The sequence below is a fragment of the Corylus avellana genome, chromosome ca6, assembly GCF_901000735.1.
Source record: "Corylus avellana chromosome ca6, CavTom2PMs-1.0".
In the NCBI taxonomy this organism is placed as follows: domain Eukaryota; kingdom Viridiplantae; phylum Streptophyta; class Magnoliopsida; order Fagales; family Betulaceae; genus Corylus; species Corylus avellana.
Window position 1 is genome coordinate 110,104 of NC_081546.1, and position 19,290 is coordinate 129,393.

General features: G+C 35.8%; 3 protein-coding genes across 6 annotated transcripts; all 3 read right to left on the bottom strand.

Moving 5' to 3' along the window:
* Nucleotides 1–596: 596 nt before the first annotated feature.
* Nucleotides 597–9,321, bottom strand: LOC132183832 (WD repeat-containing protein 26 homolog). 4 transcript variants are annotated; one of them, XM_059597283.1, is made up of 6 exons: nt 9,201–9,321; nt 8,902–8,961; nt 6,786–7,610; nt 5,439–5,540; nt 1,807–2,436; nt 597–1,007 (listed from the first exon to the last, which is right to left on the bottom strand). In XM_059597283.1, exons 3-6 carry the CDS (start codon nt 7,581–7,583, stop codon nt 795–797), a joined length of 1,743 nt encoding a protein of 580 aa, XP_059453266.1. In that variant the 5' UTR covers nt 7,584–7,610; nt 8,902–8,961; nt 9,201–9,321; the 3' UTR covers nt 597–794. The 4 variants fall into 4 exon arrangements, with proteins under 4 accessions (XP_059453266.1, XP_059453265.1, XP_059453263.1 ...); XM_059597282.1 differs by having other exon boundaries at nt 9,099–9,321; XM_059597280.1 differs by having other exon boundaries at nt 9,077–9,321.
* A 1,847-nt stretch (nt 9,322–11,168) lies between these two features.
* LOC132184440 (uncharacterized) lies at nt 11,169–14,928 on the bottom strand. The gene is made up of 6 exons (XM_059598078.1): nt 14,377–14,928; nt 14,184–14,285; nt 13,893–14,070; nt 12,308–12,405; nt 11,611–11,672; nt 11,169–11,533 (listed from the first exon to the last, which is right to left on the bottom strand). The coding sequence occupies exons 1-6, from the start codon at nt 14,857–14,859 to the stop codon at nt 11,425–11,427; spliced, it is 1,032 nt and encodes a 343-aa protein (XP_059454061.1). The 5' UTR covers nt 14,860–14,928; the 3' UTR covers nt 11,169–11,424.
* A 1,680-nt stretch (nt 14,929–16,608) lies between these two features.
* LOC132184671 (mitochondrial intermembrane space import and assembly protein 40 homolog) lies at nt 16,609–18,842 on the bottom strand. The gene is made up of 4 exons (XM_059598390.1): nt 18,684–18,842; nt 18,264–18,295; nt 18,062–18,187; nt 16,609–16,944 (listed from the first exon to the last, which is right to left on the bottom strand). The coding sequence occupies exons 1-4, from the start codon at nt 18,796–18,798 to the stop codon at nt 16,762–16,764; spliced, it is 456 nt and encodes a 151-aa protein (XP_059454373.1). The 5' UTR covers nt 18,799–18,842; the 3' UTR covers nt 16,609–16,761.
* Nucleotides 18,843–19,290: the final 448 nt, after the last annotated feature.

Genomic DNA, 19,290 nt, shown 5'->3' on the forward strand with positions numbered 1-19,290 from the left:
ACAATATTTTATTCTTTGCCTTTTCTTGTGTCTAATTAATTAAACTACTATACAAAACATATCTTTTTATTTTATTTTATTTTTGCTATCCACAAGAGCATTAGCAGGCACCTCATTAATTATCTCTCTATACTGATGTGGCATGGTCTTTCCATAAAAAAAATCAATTCTAGGAGACATAACGGGATGACTACAACTCATAAAATCCCCTACATAATATACTCTCTACTGCTACAGCAATAGATGACATTTGGAGAGCAATGGTAGCAAAACCAAACGATTTTTTGTTTTCTTCCAATTTTGCTCCTTTCTCCTTCCAACTACATCATTTCTTCTTCACTTTTATTTAAATAAAGACAGACTTAAAAAAAGAACATTTTAAATGGAATAAATAAAGATTTAGAGTGCGTGATGTGTGATATTTTTAAAAAGCTAGTAACTAAAAAAAAAAAAAAACTAAAATTTGGAGAAATTTTGCCTAGCAAAGCTCTAAAAGAATTGAAAAAAACCCCTTATAAATTTAAAAGGCAGACAATTCGACATAGCTTCTTGTCGATGCATGCATGCATGTATGCAACTTACACAGCAGAATCAAGTGAGGCGAAATAAGAGAGAGTCGTCTAGTTATATTGCTTAATTGGCAGAGATACCAGATGCAATATTAGAGTGTGCTTATTGCTTCTATAGATGCCGAGAACATACGAAAAAGCAAATGATTTTGGAGGATTTACACAAATGTTAAAAATGTTTTCAAAAGAACATTGCTTTCTGATCATCTAAATAAATAAATCGTTTCAACTTCTTCCATTAGAGTAGCCATTGCTCTGCGAAACTGTGTGTCTCATCAGATTGAGCTGATCTAATCCCCATATTCGAATGGTACGATCATCACTGGCTGAAGCCAACATGTGAAGATTTGCAGGATTCCAGCTCACGCAATTAACAGCTCCAGAATGCCCAGGCAGTGCCAGCAAGAGCTCCCCAGAACCTCTGTGCCATACATAGACCTACAATAAGAAAATGGCACACCTCAAACTTCAATGGAAGTATGTTTTCTTCCCCAAAAACAACATATCAAATCAGTTTATACAGAGTGAATGTGAAAAGGAACAAGCATGCATTAGTCATGACTCATGCATGTCTATGACTATGATAGCTGCTGTTCCGCCAAGCACACAATCCAGTCGATTTTGTTATTCCTCACTGATAAAACTATCATTTCTGTTTCTTCTCTCTCTCTCCCTCTATATAAAAAAATAAAATAAAATTCTACAGGCTTTTCTACCTATAAGAATATAACTTTGAAGATCATGGGCCACAAAATTGCAGTGTATCATATGACAGTGATGATGATACCACGTTGAGATGTTTCTAAAGGGATCCCCTATTTAAACAATACATAAATAAATAAGCAAATGATGAAAATCAACCCTAGTTTTTTCACATCTAATGCATTTGTACGCGATTGAACCTTTGATCTCAAGTGTCCACCACCTGTTCCTCGGGGAAGGAGATGCTATCTAATCCAAAGGCCATTGGTGCGTCATGGACAACATACATATATAACTTCATGCCACTCACACACCATTCTTGATATGTACTTCTTGAGAACTATTATTCCATAAAAGTATAGGTGAAAAAAAAAAAATGAGCTGGGTCTAAAGTCAAAGCTTACTTCCTAAAATGCACAAACTAATGGAACAAAAATGTACAAGACAGAAACTGATATAAATTGAAAAACTTGATTTTGCTATATTACTGGGCAACCCTTATTCTCATCACATAATGCAGTTAAATGAAGATTACCTGTGAATCCTCACTCCCGCTGGCAATAAAGGCCTCCTCGAATCCACCTAAACAAGATCTAATGACAAATCGGGCACGCTTGTGACCTTTGTACTTAGCCATGACCTTCAGATCACCCTCTATACTCCAAAGATGAATTTCTTGGTTTATAAGATTGACTAGTAGGAACTTATTGTCCTTTGACAGCGAGAATGAAGTAATTACTTCCTCCTCTTCAATCAGTCTCTCAAATTTTGCCTCCCTGTCAAGCAATAGTATTGTGGTTTCCTTGCAAATGCTTATGATCCTCTTTCCATCATCAGTCACAGCCATGTCTGATATCCTAAGCGTTCGTTGCCCTTTCCAACATTCCAGCTCTATTCCATCCAAATCCCACATGCAGATGCTCTTGTCAGTCATACCAGAGAATATCCCTCTACCATCGGGAAACCATCCACATGAAATGAGGCCAACACCACTTTTCTCATAAACATGGAGGCATTCTCCAGAAGTGACATCCCAGCGTCTGATGACCTCCTCCACTCCACATGAGAGGAGCTGGTGGTCATCTGGGCCCCATGAAACCATCAACACCGGCATCTGGTGACCAGTTAGTATATGCTTCAATAAAACTCGACCGTCCTCTTTAACCTAAAAGGATGAAATTTCTCAATCCTTGAAGATATAATATTCTGAAATAAGAAAATTGATATTTGTTGTACAACTGGGAAGATGACAACAGAGAAACAGAAATAAGCAGAATAATAGCAGCAAAATATGTTTGACAGTCAGACATCCCAACAATTTCTGCTTTTTGCCATTTCCTTAGAATATCCAGTTGGCATCCAACATCATAAGGACCTCATTAACACACACACACACACACACACACAGAGGTTGAGTCTACTATTCCAAACTTCCCGAAAATTTAAAACTTAAGTTCCTCCTTTTACTAAGCACTTACACTAATCACTTCAAATAATCACTGCAGCTCAATATCAAAAATATATTTAATTTGCTCTTTCCAAATACAGGCTGCAGATGTCCGCCATAAAAGTAATATTTACGAAAAACAAATGTTTGTTACAGGAATTCTTGTATGTTTCAAAAAGAAACATAAACCAAATATTCAATAATACGTTTGGAGACAAATTGGACTGTGTGCCACCCCAGGAAAACTTGAATCAAATTTTTCTTATAGTCATCTAATAGTACCATTTGGCACCCTTGCAACAAGAAACTTTCCTCAGATTTTTACCAAGGATTTAACATAAGCATCAGAATGCCAAGTATAAAGAAGCACATTAAATGGGTTCCCAACAAACTCAAACATGAGGAACCATTAATGGTGACTTTGCTTGCAGCCATTACATCAGTTGAAGCATACTAACAAATTCAATGCAAATGCATGCACCATACAAGAGTAATTCCAGTATTCACAAATCTGTTCACCGTAATTCGTGTAAAGAGCTTTTTCTATGCAAATTAGGGGGATATAATCGTCATAGCATCCATTTGAACGAGGGAAAATTAATATATACAACTACAAATACAGATTAAGGACTCATTATAGTTATTACTATAGTCATAAGTGTCATCGTATCTACTTTTGTTTGATGCACTAGGCATCACCATATTTACTGGCTATAAATAACAAGTTAGGCTGCACTACCTCGGCCCATACCCTACTCAACCTGACTCAAGGTGATTCATATTTTCCAAATCAAGTCTAAAACTCTAACCCAAGAATGGCCACTGGTTGGATTAGATCTTCAAAAGATGCAATTCAGTTTCAACATGATAAGATTCAAGCATAACCAACTTGCTCATTAAGTTGAGATTCCACTTCAGGCAATAAATTATAACAAAACGGTATCTCAAAAAAAGTCAAACTGAGACGTGGACTTGATTCTATTTGGTTAGCTTGTGTTGAATTTCCAAGTTTTCCTGCCATGCATAATCAGGTTAGAGCAAATGCCATTCAGTCTTGTCTCTGATTTCACTCCCTTGAATACGACAATAAAGGAATCACCTAAAAAAAAAAAAAGAAACAAAAAAAAAAAGAGCATTTCATTCAATACTATGCGCATATGCGCAGAGGGAAGAACCCACACATAGTCAATGCTAGAGGCTATCTCAGTCTATATGAGGTGAAAGAACCTCAATGAACTTGATTCTGCAATCTCAATCATGGGGATACATACAATATAAAACCATAATGTCAACAATACTCTTGTCGCAATAATTAATTGAACAAGCTTCTAAACATAACATCATGAATAGCCTAAACTAACTATTGTTAAAACGATGAAATCATTGTGAAAATAAAGAGAAAGAAAGAATGGCACACACAATTTTACATGGTTTAACAGTTGTGCCTACATCCATAGGAGCAAACAGTATCACTCAACTTATCTATACAGGCACCACTTACAATCATAGTCCAGTCCATGAAAGTTTCAAAGAGTAATGCTACACAACTCTTTTAGAACTTTTGACACGTGTTAGCATGTGATTTGAGCCAAAAGTTGTAAGCATTAACACCCTCCAATTATATGCTGACATGTATCAAAAATTGTAAGAAAGTTGTATGTCTAGTATTTTTCAATTTCAAGTACCCTTACCATACTGCAGCGGGGCTGCATCCCTACAACCTATTATTTGAACCCAGCATAAAACAAGTCCAACACTTGGAAAGGGCCCCCTAAGGTCTCTATTCCTTTGGATCTAGAGAATAGTGAAACATTCATTAAAATATGAGTAATGATACTCTTCATACCTATTTCTCATACTCATTTCATACCGGTTCACATAGTGTGTCTGAAGTGGTTTTTCATGTTAGACACTTAAAAACAAAAGAAAAACCACTTAAAACATGCCACATCAGCTGATGTAAAAGTAGTGTAATAAATGGGTGTGATGAGTAGCATTACTCTTAAAATATCATGTAACTACTTATCAAAAATATATTGTAACCATCTCTAACAATTTTATATATATATATATATATATATATATATATATATATATATATATATATTGCAAGTTTAACAATTATATTTTTGGTTCTTGAAATACATGGTAGATTTCCATTGATCCCTAAATTTTAGAAAGTTCCAGTCCTTTAACTTTTAAGTTGGATCAATGTAATTCTGTCCAAATTAATTATGATGGTGTGACAAATGCTGTGAAGACCGATGTCAAAAATATTTAGCGACATGGTCGTTAGTGATTGTATGACCAAAATGCTGAGAAGGGTAGTTCAAAATTAAAAATTGTAGGTACTGACATTGCAACTTTTGAAAATCCAAGGACCAAAATGCAACCTACTCAATAAGTAGGGGACCAGAGTATAATTTGGCATACAGAATATGTTGCAGCTTCAGTGACAGAAGAATGAAAAAAGCTGACAACTGTGAAGGCTTGATTGATTAAGGAAGACATAAGGAAAATCCAGAGCCACTTCAATGATTATAAATGATACATAGATACAAAGTTACATCTGTACTAAGAAGCCTTCTGAAAATTGCCGCTTAGGATGTTCTAGAGATAATTAAAATGTATAAATTACCAACAAATGGACAGAGCGAGAGAGAGGTTCTATTAGATCAGTGATTAAAAGCCAATAATAATTAAGAAAATAATAAAGTTACCTCCCATATAATTGCTGATTGATCTTTTGATGATGAAGCTAAATATTTCCCACTATGTGAAAATTCCAGAAACCAAACTTCATCAGTATGTGCTTGCAGTATCTGTTAGATTCAATAAGCAAAATTTTCAAATTGACACTTCCAAATAATTGGTGGAAAAGTCATAACAGAAAATTTGCAATCCATTTGAGATACACAAGACATTAGACATCATAAATAAATTGCATAGGCAGCCTAAATTCAACAAGTCACATAAAGCAGAATGCCCATGATGATGATGGCTTGGCTGCAATAGTAATGACTAGATAATGATGATTTAAATGGGATTATGTTAATAAACTAGATGCAAGTTCGGTAGATTAACAACCTAACAAATGCACTAGAAATTGAAACAAATATGCAAGATCAACGAATAAACTGATTGGTAAAAAAAAAAAAACTAGGATGCCATAAGAACATTTGAAGACGATTAAAAATTTAAAAGCAAGGACAGTCAGTGTTCCAAATATGAGCATGACTAAAATCAAGGACCTTCAACATACTCACCGGCAACATTTTATAGAGATTAAAACTTCATTATCGGTGGTAATAAAATTTCTACTTATCTTAGAGGTTTCATTAAAAAAAATAGAATCTCTTTGATTACTAAAAGTAATATAACTATTGCATATTTTGACAAAAAATTATGATAGCAAGAAATTATATATGTGTAATTTCATATAACCACCATACATATTTCGTTATCTTCAACAATACTTTATGTGCTTAATTAAAATGAAAACCAATGAACCTTCACTACTGAAATTCAAATTCATTACTTCATTTGTTCTCATCAGAAAAATTAGATTATGAACCTAACAAATTATATACTTGCATGTATAAATAATGATGCTAACCTAGTCAACTAAAATTTCATCTTCATATATCTCAAGCCATGTTGCATGATTAAGGTATGGATGTCAAAATCCAATTGCCTCCATGGATGTTAAAGGTTTCTCCATCATTGGAGTTTTGTCAGACACAAACATTACTACTCTAGCTCCATACTAATGCAACATAGAAGTCAACAAAAAGCTACACTTCTTCAATATACACACTGACATACAGATCTGGATACAGGCAGGAAAATAGGATATCTTTACAGATACCACACAAGATCACTAGATCAGAAGGAAAACAACTCCTGGCGATTTCACCGAATAAACCATCTCAACAAATCAACAACTGCATTATCTTCACATCCTCCACAAACTATGTGAAGAGTCTATGCTGTCTGATGGTCAATGAAGCAACCAAAGAGGAAAAAAAAAGGGGGCAAAGAACCATAAATCCAGAAGAAACTCTAACCTGAACTGTTTGGGAAGGAATCTGGTTTCTCCGGCACTGATGATCCGAGTACAAAGACAAATCACTATCCAAAGTGTTGTGAAACACACAAGCATCTCGTTGCACATCAAGAGCCTGTTCAACTAGATGTTCTAACCTTTTTTCAGGTGTCATGACTGCTGCAGGAAGCAACTTCTTTAGTTTTTCCAAAATATTTGACCGTGACTTTACAACATCAGTATCTTGACTAGAAAGCCCAAGTATTACACACTGTGAAGGAGAGACAATGCATGCAGCAAGCTCATGAACTCGGCTCAAATTGATGCGAAGATGGACAATCTCATTCCTAAGAGTATCTAAAGCATCAGTGACTTTTTCCATTTTCAGAAGCTCGAGGAACTTCTGCTCCAATATCAGAAAAGATGCTGACTTCACAGTTGTTTCATCCAAAACCGCAATTGTTTGCAATGTGGCCACACATTCATTCCATTTTCCATCCTTCACTTGCTGCATAAGCAAATTGACCACTGATGAGTGTAATGGTATACCCGACTCTTCCTCTAAAAGGGCCCCACTCTTATCGTATCCAAGTGAATACAATGCCCTAGTTATAATTTTGATGAATTCTGATCTTTTGATGACTCCTTTTGAACCAACTGTTTCTTTATCTCCTTGGGAGGGTAGAGGCCTAGCCATCGAGTCTCCCAAAGAGCAAGCTACAGGCTGTGTAAGAGATGAGTCTTTTGACAAGCTCTTTGATTCTCCCAAGGGAACCTTTGCACGTTTCAATGGCGGTTCATTGTCCTCTATACCTCCCATGAAATGCCAACTTAGGCCATATATATTCTACAAGTCATAAAGGAAAAGGAACAAATTTCAATAGGAGGAGCATTCAATCTCAGAAGAAATCTTAATAAAAACTTGCAGAAGTTTGCATCTAGTATAAACTAGTCAATGGGAAAAAGGTTTAACAAAAATTTTGCACCAAGATCAAAGAACAAGAAACTTATAAGGAAAAAGAAGAAGATGATTTGGTTACATAAGATTATTGACAAACATCTTTCAAAAAGAAAAAAATATCATAATAATGAAGAATAAGAAAACAACAAGATCAGAAGAATATTGCTTATATTCTTTCTCTTACAACTAATTGCAATGAAAATGCACAGAGCCAAACGATCCTTACAAACAAGTTGAAGGAGCCAAATACCATAATTTCAAACCCAGGTCTCTTCTTTCACAAAATTGGAAGTCTCTTCTTCCACGAAATTAAGGGCTTATCCGGCTAACACAAAAATTTATAAATAAAACTTCCACCATTTCCATCATCGTGATGAATAAAAACAACAATGGCAATGGCATAAGACGTTGTTTCAAAACGTGTATGAATTAATAATCAAACAAAAAAGAAATGAAAATAAAACCAAGTAATATTCCTACTACACAGGAAAGCACCGCAATCTCCCCAGCCGCCTAATCCAACCTAGGAGTGGCAATTTGTGTTCGCATGTCGGGTTTGGGCCGTGCCGTGTTGATGCATGGATATATCAACCCTAATCTAACCCATTTAATTAAATGAGTAAGACCCTTCAATTCTAGCTTGTTAATTTCGAGTTGGCCTCGTGTCAAGTTTGTAGGTCGTATAAAAAATTACAAGAGTTTGGATCATCTCGAAGCATTGATATAAGACGATGTAAGTCAACCCATGACTCATTTAATTAAACAAATTAGACCCCTACACTCTTAACCCGCTGATTTTGTGTTGATTTGTGTCGAGTTCCAGATCATATAAAAAATTGTCGGCCTAAATCCAACAATTTTTTTTGTTTTTTTTTTGCTTGCTTGGTGTTAGGGGGAAGGTGCTCTGCATAATCAGACTTTGGCCCCCCTTTTCTGCCATGAATGAGAAAATTTGAATTATGATTATGAAAGATCACGAAATTCATATGCAAATCCAATGGGGCATAAAAGATAATGTTAAAAGAGTCTTAACATGGAATAGAAAAGTTTGTTCATAATTGCAACAATTGCAGCAAGAATCAAACTAAAAACATAAAGAACAATCAAGATCACGACTAAAACTAAAAGCAGCATAGAAATGAACCCAAGCCCATGAAAGAGGTGGAGGATTTCTCACCAGAAAGCATTACCCAGACAATTCTTGCTTGAAAATAACAATCTCAGTCCAAAGATTCTCCTAAAAAGGACAAAACCCCACAAAGCAAAATATGAGAGAAATCAAAGGAAAAAATAAATGGGTTTTCTACAGAGAGAATGAGTACAGAGTACAGAGAAAGAGAAGGAACAACTACAGAAGGAGACCAAAAGCAGCACCGAAAGTCATGTTATAGAGAAGAGTGATATAGATGGATAGGTTATATATATTTAATTGTGCTTTTGGCAGTTGGCAGAGAGGTGAAAGGGGGTTTCAAATACCAACACAACCCATGTGATGACAATGCAACTGTGTCTGCGTGAGGTTAGATAGATAGTCAGATAACTTTGGATTAGAGAGAGAGAGAGAGAGAGAGAGAAAGAGAGAGTGCGTGTTTGTTTGCATTTCACAATTTTGCGAATGGAAAGAGGCCCTCGTATCTTGCCGTGCAGGTAACCAACAACACAAAGGCCCAAACTGGAATACTCTTTCCCGAATATGCAATACCTTGGTACAGAATCTACCATTTTCTTGACCCATTTAAAAATTGTTTTTCTCTAAACATGATTACAGGAATTTCTTCATCATTTAAACTAATACGTATTCCAACTGTATATAGTTTTTATTTTTACATTTATTTTACCAATACCCAATTTGGAGGCCTTTCGTTTATGCTAATTTACTTTTCTTGTTATTGTATATATATATATATATATATATATATATATATATATATATATATATTCCTTATATTTTACGACAAAACTATCTAAATCGGGTACGTATTCTTTATGAGAATAATGGATCGTTTTGGATTGAGAAATACATATATGGGATAGTTCTGTAACCAAATTTGAGTTTGATGCTCTCTATGCAAATCCAATCTTATCTTCAAGAGTAAAGTTTAAAAATCACATTTTTATCCACAACTATTCAACCATCTTGATATACCAGTCTCAACAAACCTTTAGATAATTTTTCTGGCATTACTCTATCTTTAAATTATCTTTAAACATGAATATAGTTAATAGAATCTATCAGTTCTTCATATAATCAGTTTTGATGCTCCCTATGCATCACAAAATGGGATCACATTTTTCTTCTTCCTAAGTCTCTGTATGGATGAAATCGTGTTCTGTTAGGAGTCCTTTTTGGATTAGAAGTACTAGAAGTCCATTAAAGATCAAGTTTTTAGAATTTTTTTTTAAGCAGTATTTTAATGGGTCTCAAATATTCCAATGTGTTTGGTAATTGTTGTCAAATAAAGGTCATCTTCCAAGATGTCGTCACAAGTAGGAGTCTTTGATTGATATTAGGAGTCTTATTGCTCGATATAAGTCTATTTGAAGATTTTTGAGTGTAGGACTGTAAATAAACTAGCCTGTTTGACCACCTGCTCGGTTTAACTCAATTCGAACTCGGACTCGATAGTGTACAACTCCGCTCGTTACTGTAAAAACTCACTCAATTAGTAAATGATACATACCCAACTTGCTCGAAGAAACTCAATAGGAACTCACGAGTTCAACTCGTTTAAAACTCGATCGGCTTGTTTGCCCGACTTGTTAACTCGTTCATATATCTTGTATATATATACAAATATATATCAATACATTACTAAAAATTAGTTATATAAATTTAAATATGCATATTAGTAATTAAGTAATATATATTATATAGGTTACTGAATATTTATATATGTGTATTAGTTAACATACTATCTAGTTAGTTCATGAACTAATATATAATCTAGTTAATTAATATTTAATAACTTAGCTAGAGCTTGAGTTGAACCTGGCTCTACTCGACACACATTTTTAAGGAGCTTGAGCTAATCTTGAACACACATTTTATAACTCGGCTCGAACTCAAGCTCAGCTCAAATAAGCATCTTCGCAAACAAGCCAATCTTGAAATCCTAAAGCTCGACTTGACTCGACCCTAGTTGAGTGCTAATATAGAGAAAAGTTTGTTTCTAAACTTATGTTTGAAGTAAAAACCAGCCCAAATTATCCAGACTTGATACTAAGGTTCGTAAAATGTTCTATCAGATGATCAACAGAGCAAAGGGGTTCATACCACATACGAGCCAAAAGCTGTAACGAAATTACTTCACTTCCAAGCATCTTGACATCTGAACAAAGCACATATACCTCAATATTTCATGATAACAAAAACCAGCCCTCTTGTGAAACAAATGCAAATCAGCTTTTATCTTTTCTAGCCGAAGCATTCCATAGGTCGATGCATCCTCAATGATTTCCAGGTATTATTGAACATTCCTAAATCCTAAACAAATAAATTCACACTTAGCTAATAAAAAACGACCTACGACAGAAGCTCAACTGATGCGCTCAACCAAAACCTTTTTTAAGTTTACAAAACCAGCGAAATGAAAATATTAAGGCCATCCCAGTCATCGAAAACCCCTCAAAATCCTTTCTTAACAGCTTTTGCCACTACAAAGTCTCTGAATATTTCGCATGTGAGTTAAGAAGCATAAGATCATCCCTCATTGGAATCTTCTGAATCTAAACCTTCAACCATCTTTTCAAGTGAATCCATATCACCAGCTTCAGAGAGTGTGTGTATCCTAAGTTTGTCTGCGTCTTCACTGAGAGCAAAAAGAAATGTTATGAGCATGACTAACAATGATTGTAAAGTTTTATTACATAAAGGATAGACGCATACTCTGTAACCCCAAAAATTTCCTTGACAACCAAGGAGCTGTCTCTTGAACAGAACTCCGGCAGCTGGCCCAGAAAGTCAAACAGAAGAACAATCAGTTCAAGGCATTAAATGTAGAACGAGTCACAGATTAATAAAAAATAAATAAAAATAAAAAGGAAAACAAACAAAAAATAACAAAAGCTAAAGGTATGGAGTTGACCATGACAATCATATGCAAAGTTTAGTGTATAACAATATACCAGTCTTGCATGCCTGCCAGACATGTAATTTGCTTCATAAGGAAAAATTATTCAGGGTGTTTGAGGTATTGACGTATAGTACAGAAATCAAAAACCATCTCTGCTCAAGAATGTTTTGAGGAGACAAATCACAGTTCAGCTGGTAGGCCATGCTTTTGAAGCCAAAACACACAACATTTACTGAGCTGCTCAACCATTTGAAGCAATAGCACAGCTTGAGGCAGGTTTAACTACTGAGAATTTGTTTGAAAACTTCAAGAGGAACAAGGACAAAAAAAAAATTCAATAGGGTCTCAATCCATCACAGCAGTAAAAATTTCATTGGACAACCTAACAAAAAAGAAAATAAAAAAAGAAAGGAAAAAAGGGTATCATACTAATGAGTAGAAGTTGTGCATTAATAACAGCAAGCAGAATAGCAGTCAGGCAAAAGTTGATGCAACGAATGCTCAGCTTACCTCAGACAGATAGAAAACCTTTCCAAATAGGGCCTGAACAGCTAGTTTTCTCTTGAAACCCTTTTCCGAATAACCTGACACATCCATGACAACTGGTCCTGAAAATCATACACAAGCCATAAGCATCTGATATCAAACCATCAATAGGGAGCTGTTTCTCTGACTAAATTCTTTGGAATGTTCCTTTAGAAGGTTAATTAAACAAATTCAATTATGTGTCAAGTGCAAAAAGGGATGAAATTAAGCAAAATCACCAATCCAGACACCTCAACACTAATAGGGAGTGTGAGAGGAGAGAAGAAGAAATGAAGAATAACAACGAAAGGAAAAGGAGCTTCAGTTTTCTGTATAATAAAGGCACCTTTCCCTTGAGTTGCTGATTTGCTAAAACATGTCTTAGGTTAGCTTGTTAACAGATTTAACCAGACAAACAAATTCGCTCAGGAAATAAATAAATAAATAAAGGACTAAAAAATCCAAGAATTTCAGGACCTAGAGAGAACAAGAGTCCCGACCAAAACCCAAAATACAGTCTGCTAGCTACGCCATCATCCCCTAGCAATAAAGCTACAAGGTGAGCTAAAGAATGCTTAGGTCAAAGGAAGAGGTCCTGTGGTAGATAAATTGACCATATTTTGCACTAATAACAACAGCTGTTTCCTATTAAGGGCCCGTTTGGGATTGCGTTTGAGGGGCTGAAAAGTGCTTTTAACACTAAAAAAGTCCGTTTGAAGAAAAAAGTATTCGTTTGGTAAAAAAAATTAAAAGCGTTTTTAAGGGTCCAAAAAGCCTAAAAATTGTCAAAACGGACTTTTGGAAAAAGCTTAAAAATGAAGTTTTTTCTCAAAAGCGCTTTTTAACTTAAAAGTTCTATTTCTCTAACGCAATCTCAAACAGGCTCTAAGTATGTTTGTATATCTCTGTGTGTGCGTGTGAAAGATAACACACATCTAGAAGCTCTCCGAAGAAAGGCAATTGTTGTTTTTTTTTTTTTCCTTCAAGATTTTAAATACGCAATCAGATGGTAGAAATTGCAATTTCTACGTTTTAAAGGTCATGGACCATATTTACAGTAATTTCTCAATAAATTTGTCATTCCATAGGAAAATATGTTAGAAGCTGAAACAGCATGAGGACAGTTCATTTTACTTGTGGTGGCTCGTCAAGTCAAGATTGTTTAAGCAGACACCACAAAAAAGATACAATCCAAACACTTATAGCGCCACTGCCTGTGATCTAAAGGAAAAATAGTTCAGGCTCTCCCCACCAGCAGTTATGAAAGAAGGATAAACAGTCATAACAATAAACTCTTGAATGTGAAATGGAGCTAAATGGTTTAATATTTGGAAGGCATACATTTTTCTGAAGCATTTCTTACGAACTTACTTGCTTACAGACAAATAGAACTGCAAATAAGTCTCCATAATAAATGACAAGTTTAGCACGACGGGGGCTGAGAGAGAAAGGGGCAATTTTAGCTGAATCCTAGAATTGTGAATCCTGATCCTGACGCCTTATATCCCCATCAAATACAAACAGAACATCTAGCGTTTTGCAACATCAGATGGGGTCAACAAGGAGTTACCTTTATCTCGCACAATCCGTCTGGAAATTTCATTTAAAATCTCTGCAACCTGGGAGTCAGCCAACACAGAAGCTTTCCTAAGCTCAATTAAATTGGCAACCAAGACGGGGTTGAAGGGCTTCTCATTCAAAGCATACCGAATGTACTTGCGCAGAATTTCTTCCATCCCAAAATCAGTCTGGAAATAAATTGGGCAGTTGTTTTATCAAAACCCAGACAGCTTTTGAAGCATATGCAAGTACAAAATTTAGAATGGAAAAAGCGCATCATCAACCAGTGAATTGCTTATACCTTTTTCTCAAGCTCCTTGAGAGCATCATCGAGTTTGAAGTTATCTCTTCCCTTGTGAAAGAACTCATCAATTGATTTGCAAAGCATAGCATTTTTATTGACCTGAAGAAAAGAAACAAAAACCCACTCTGAGGAATCAATTATGGTCCATAAAAAAGCAGGAAACGGACACAAGAAATACGGACGGACTAACCAGTTTCCTGCGTTTTGCTCTAGGGGAAGTAAACTTTTTGACGGTCTTGACGAAGGCGACAACAAAAGTGAGGCCGGCATAGGCCAGAGGAAGAGCGAGAATCCAGGGCAAGGAGCTGGAGCCGACTCGAGGGCCAGGAATGGCCTGAGTGACGGAGCCTGTGAACTCGACCAGGTCCAATGCCTTCTCCTGAATCCAAGGCAAGTCCTCTTCCTCCTCCACCACTTGTTCTTCTTTCTGCTCCTCCGCTTTCCCTTGCACCGCAGGTATTCCATTCGAATCTTTCCTCTTCGCCGCCGCCATGCGAATTGAGGAGAAGCTTCTGTGTTTTGTGGGCAAATAAGGGATTGTTATACCAGAAGGAGCAGAAAAAGAGTAAGAAGAAGAAGAAGAAGAAGGGAAGACCAATGTGGAAAATTTAGGGCGGGGAAGCAATTGAGAAGAATAAGGAGTAATAGAAGCAGAAGCAGCAGCGAAAGCCATGGCTTCGATTCACACTTCCCCTCGCTCACGGCAGACTTGAAGCAAAAGCCAAAGCTTGTAAATTGTAATAGTCTGCTAGTTTTGGTAATTGGATCCGGATCCCCGGGAGAAATTGGAAATTTTCAAATTTTAATTATTACCCTTCATTTTAAATTTAATAGTCTATAAAATTATTTAAACCTCGGTAAAACAAAAGCCAACATTTAATGTCTCGGTTATATAAAAATAGTTCGCATTTTATAGATTATTAAATTTTTTTTTTGATAAGTAAAAGGAGAGATTATTAAATTTAAAATGAAGGTTCACGATTAACAATTAGAGAATCTCCAATTTTTCCTCAATTAGAGGGGTTCTCAATTCTGTACTTTTTTCGGTAACGCTCTCGCCGATACGCTGCTAGTCGTGTAGAGCTCACGATTTGTAATAGCGTATTGGATTTGGGTTGAGTTACTGAGTATAAAACCATATTGATTAATTTAGGGGAAAACTTCACTTACCACCCACAAACTTACGCGTTTTTTGTAAACACTTCTTCATTGTTTCAAATCTCACTTTGGCGTATTCAATTTTTATTTCCTTTCACTTTCCCCTTTCCATTGAAATTTTCCGTTAAATCCTACTCGTGAAATTCCTAAAATACCTTTAATTTTTATTAAAAAATAAAAAAATAGAGAGAAAGAGAGAAAAGAGAAAGACCCATTGTGGGTCACAAAGACCCACCGGCAGGTCACCTCACCTTAGTGACCCACCGTGAGTCACTTGTCTTGTCACCCTCCAAAGGGTCACCCACTTTGAGGGTCAACGGTCACTTTGTGACCCAAAGGTTGTGACCCGCCGGGGGTCACTTTTTTTTTTTAATACAATCATTATGATAACGATTTTTTATTTATAAATAAGAGTAAATTTATAATTTTTTAAAAAAAGTATGGGTATAAAGGTATTTTAATCATTTTACTGTTTGATTTAACTCTAATATCTAACGGTAAGGAGGTATTTGGAACGAAACGAAAGTTAGATATATCAAAGTGAGAGATTTTGAATAATAAAAGGATGTCTGCAAAAAGCGTATAAGTTTGTGAGGTGTAAATGAAGTTTTCCCTTAATTTAATTAAATATATCATACTTCTTAATCATAATTCATTAATTTCGTATTGGTTTCATATGAAATTCGTTTGCTATATCAAAAATTGTCAGGCTAAATGCCACTGGTCAAATTTGGATCATGTTGAACCACATGTATTAGACTATATAACCTTAATCCGATCCATTTCATTAAACAGATTAAACTCATCAACATTAAACCGCTCTAATATTCACCAATCCTGTATCTTCTTTTAATTTAGATTTCTCTTGTTACGATCTCTCTCACGTATTTTCTTTTTTACTTCTCTTTATTGCAATTTCAATTAAAATCATAAAAATCCAAGTTCTAAGCTTTCAATCTCTTTTATTTTTAAGGAAAAACAGAAAAATCAAAGAAGAACACAAGAAAACCTCGAGCAATGAAAAGATCTCCTATAACTTTTCAAAGGTGAAAAGATGATTTGAAACTATTAACAAACAGAAGCATCGACTTTTATCTTCTTATATTATAAAAATGGTTCACATATAAATGGTCATTTCTCACCATATTGGGTGCTCATTCATAGGATGGCAAGGGGACTGGTTTGCCAATGTCCACACATCATCATTTTGTTATTTAACCCTCTTATCAATACCTAATATTCCATCCTACTTAACCTTTTAGGGTATGCTTCAGTAGATCTCTATATAGAAAAATTCATGTCGCACATCATTGTTTTGCTCGGGAAATTTTGAAAAGGAAAAACAATACATTATCAACAACAACAAAAAATTAGGTGCAGTAAGCTAAGGCCGAAGAGGGAAGACAAATTAACTCTCTTAGAGCTTGGATTTTGGACTTGGGGATTCCTTGGACCATATAGGGGGGATGATTTTGTACTCCTGGGTTGGCTCTTCCTCTTTCTGGACTTCATCGTCTTCTAAAATGTCTTTAGAAAAGGCATTGGGGTTAGCTTTGATACAATTCTGCAACGCCACGAATGGATGCACACAGTCTGAGCCCTTCAAAAGAGGAAAATTTGGATAGGTGAGTCCCACTTTGAAAGTTAAGAGACTATTAAAGCAGTAGTTAACAGAATGGTCCTTAACTTACAAGTGGCTGATTTCCATATTTACTAGATGAGAAATGTTATGTATATAACTGTTATACGACTAGGATGACATGACAATGAAAATGAGCCATTGATTTTTCTTTTTTATAGGCCCTTGCTAATCCAAATGCTGATTTTCTTTGACAATCATATAACAATTTACTAAATAACATTACTCTTACTAATAAAAATCAACCACTTAAAAGCTGATTGACAGCATCAAGTTATGAGCACTATTAGAATCGCCAACAAACTATATATATATATGATCCCTCAAATCCAACAAGGTGCCATTCCTTAGCTGGAAAGAGACCAATTGAAAATCCAAGAACATCTCCATTAGTATTTAAACAGTCAAGAACCACACCGGATTCTGTTCTCCAGTCTCCTTATCACCCCCCAATGGATTACTAAACAATACCCGCTACATATGCTATCTTCTAAGTAATAAATATCTACCTTCTATTGCAAGCTTTTCAGAAGTGCAGTATTTCCTATTTAAAATAACCAAGTATGTGATATTGCCAGCTTCACATTTGATGCAATACATTCGGCAGGGGCACAGAAACCCCCAATGCCCCCCCTCCCGAGCAGAGAGGCCCAACTGCCATCAGGCAGCCTTAGCGCCTGCTCGAACAGGTAGGCCTCATTAAGACATCTCACAATCTCTACAATTCCTGCACCTTGGGGGCAGGGAATATAGGGCGAATTTTCCTTGTCACAATGAAAGTGCCTTCTTAAGTTATTGTGTGCTAAAGAACAGTAGAGAGTATTTAGAAAAAAAAAGATGCCTCATTGCTCTACTAATAGATTGTTTTGAATTGCATTTTTAAAATATTATGATTTAAAAACTATAAATTTTGCGTTTTCAAATCGCATGCAATTAGGTGATTTTTGAAAATGCACAATTTTAAAAACTAAACTGCAATTTCGCAAACACTTAAGTGCACTATTTTTAGATTGTATTTTTAAAATTGCAAACCCAAACAGACCCTAAGTGCCAATCACTTGTATTGAGTTACAATTACCTTTTCCTCGGCAGTACTCTTGAGGAAACAAAGGAATGCCTCCGAAAATTGGACACCACATGGACCATTACGCAGGTCAGCTATGCAAGGGCATTCTAATGCTTTCTGAGCCTGCGCATCAAGAGACTGAAAAAATGGGGAAAAAATCAGTTTTCTTTATTCATTTTCGGGATGGAAAAGTACGTATAAAAAATGGACCAACCTCATTCTCATCGTTTCCATATGCAGCAGCTTCTGAAAATGCGAAATAATTCAGGATTGTTAGCTATTGAGTCGATTTCTAAACTCGAGCCATCCAACGACCTAGGAAGGAACCAATACCCAGCAATTCATGGATGTAACTTCATCATATATATCATGCTAATTATAATTTCTCGTTCCCTAATTGTGTTCTAGTTTCTTAAAATGCCTCTTGGCTCTTGTTCTTTCACGTTGAACCCCTCCGTGCTATACTCAAGTCCTAAAACTCGACCAAGATAATTATAACAGACGCATGAAACCCATAATACGCCGCTTCGATAGCTTATATTATGAGAATGTTTCACAAATCACAACAAATACTTGTAGGCATACATAGATACACACAGACACAGACAGAGAGCTGGTGGGTAAAGAGATGTACCGGCAATAAGGGATTCCAGGGAGGAAGTGGTAGCAGCAGTAGCCGGAGCAGCTTGAGGGTCGGGTGGCGCTGCTTGATCCACTGCTGCTGCAACCTCGCTCTGAACTTGACCCATTGTACCTCGCTCTGAACTTGACCCTGATGGAAAGCTCAGAGTGAGTGATACAGAGCTAAATATAGGCCGGGCTAGGCCACGGTTAGCCCAACCTATAGCTCACTTTTGTGTACGATGAAAGCTCTCGGGCATTTTCGAACCCAGCCCATATCATTTTGCAAGTCAATTTTAAAACCAAATCGCGCATTTTAAAAAAATTGTACGTTTTAAAGTCATTATATTTTAAAATGCTCAATTTTCAAATAGGACATCTATCTTATTAATAAAAAATAATATATATATATATATATATATATATATATATATATTATATAAATTTAAAATAATTAAAAACAAAATATTAAAAAAATAAATAAAAAATTAAGGGATGGTTGACCACCCCATGGCCCTCGGGGGTGGCCTGGGCCAAATCAAAACAAAAAAAAAAATTGATTTAGCCCTTGGGAGTGGATCGGCCACCCCAAGCCCCAACTGGAGCGGCTAGCCACCCCT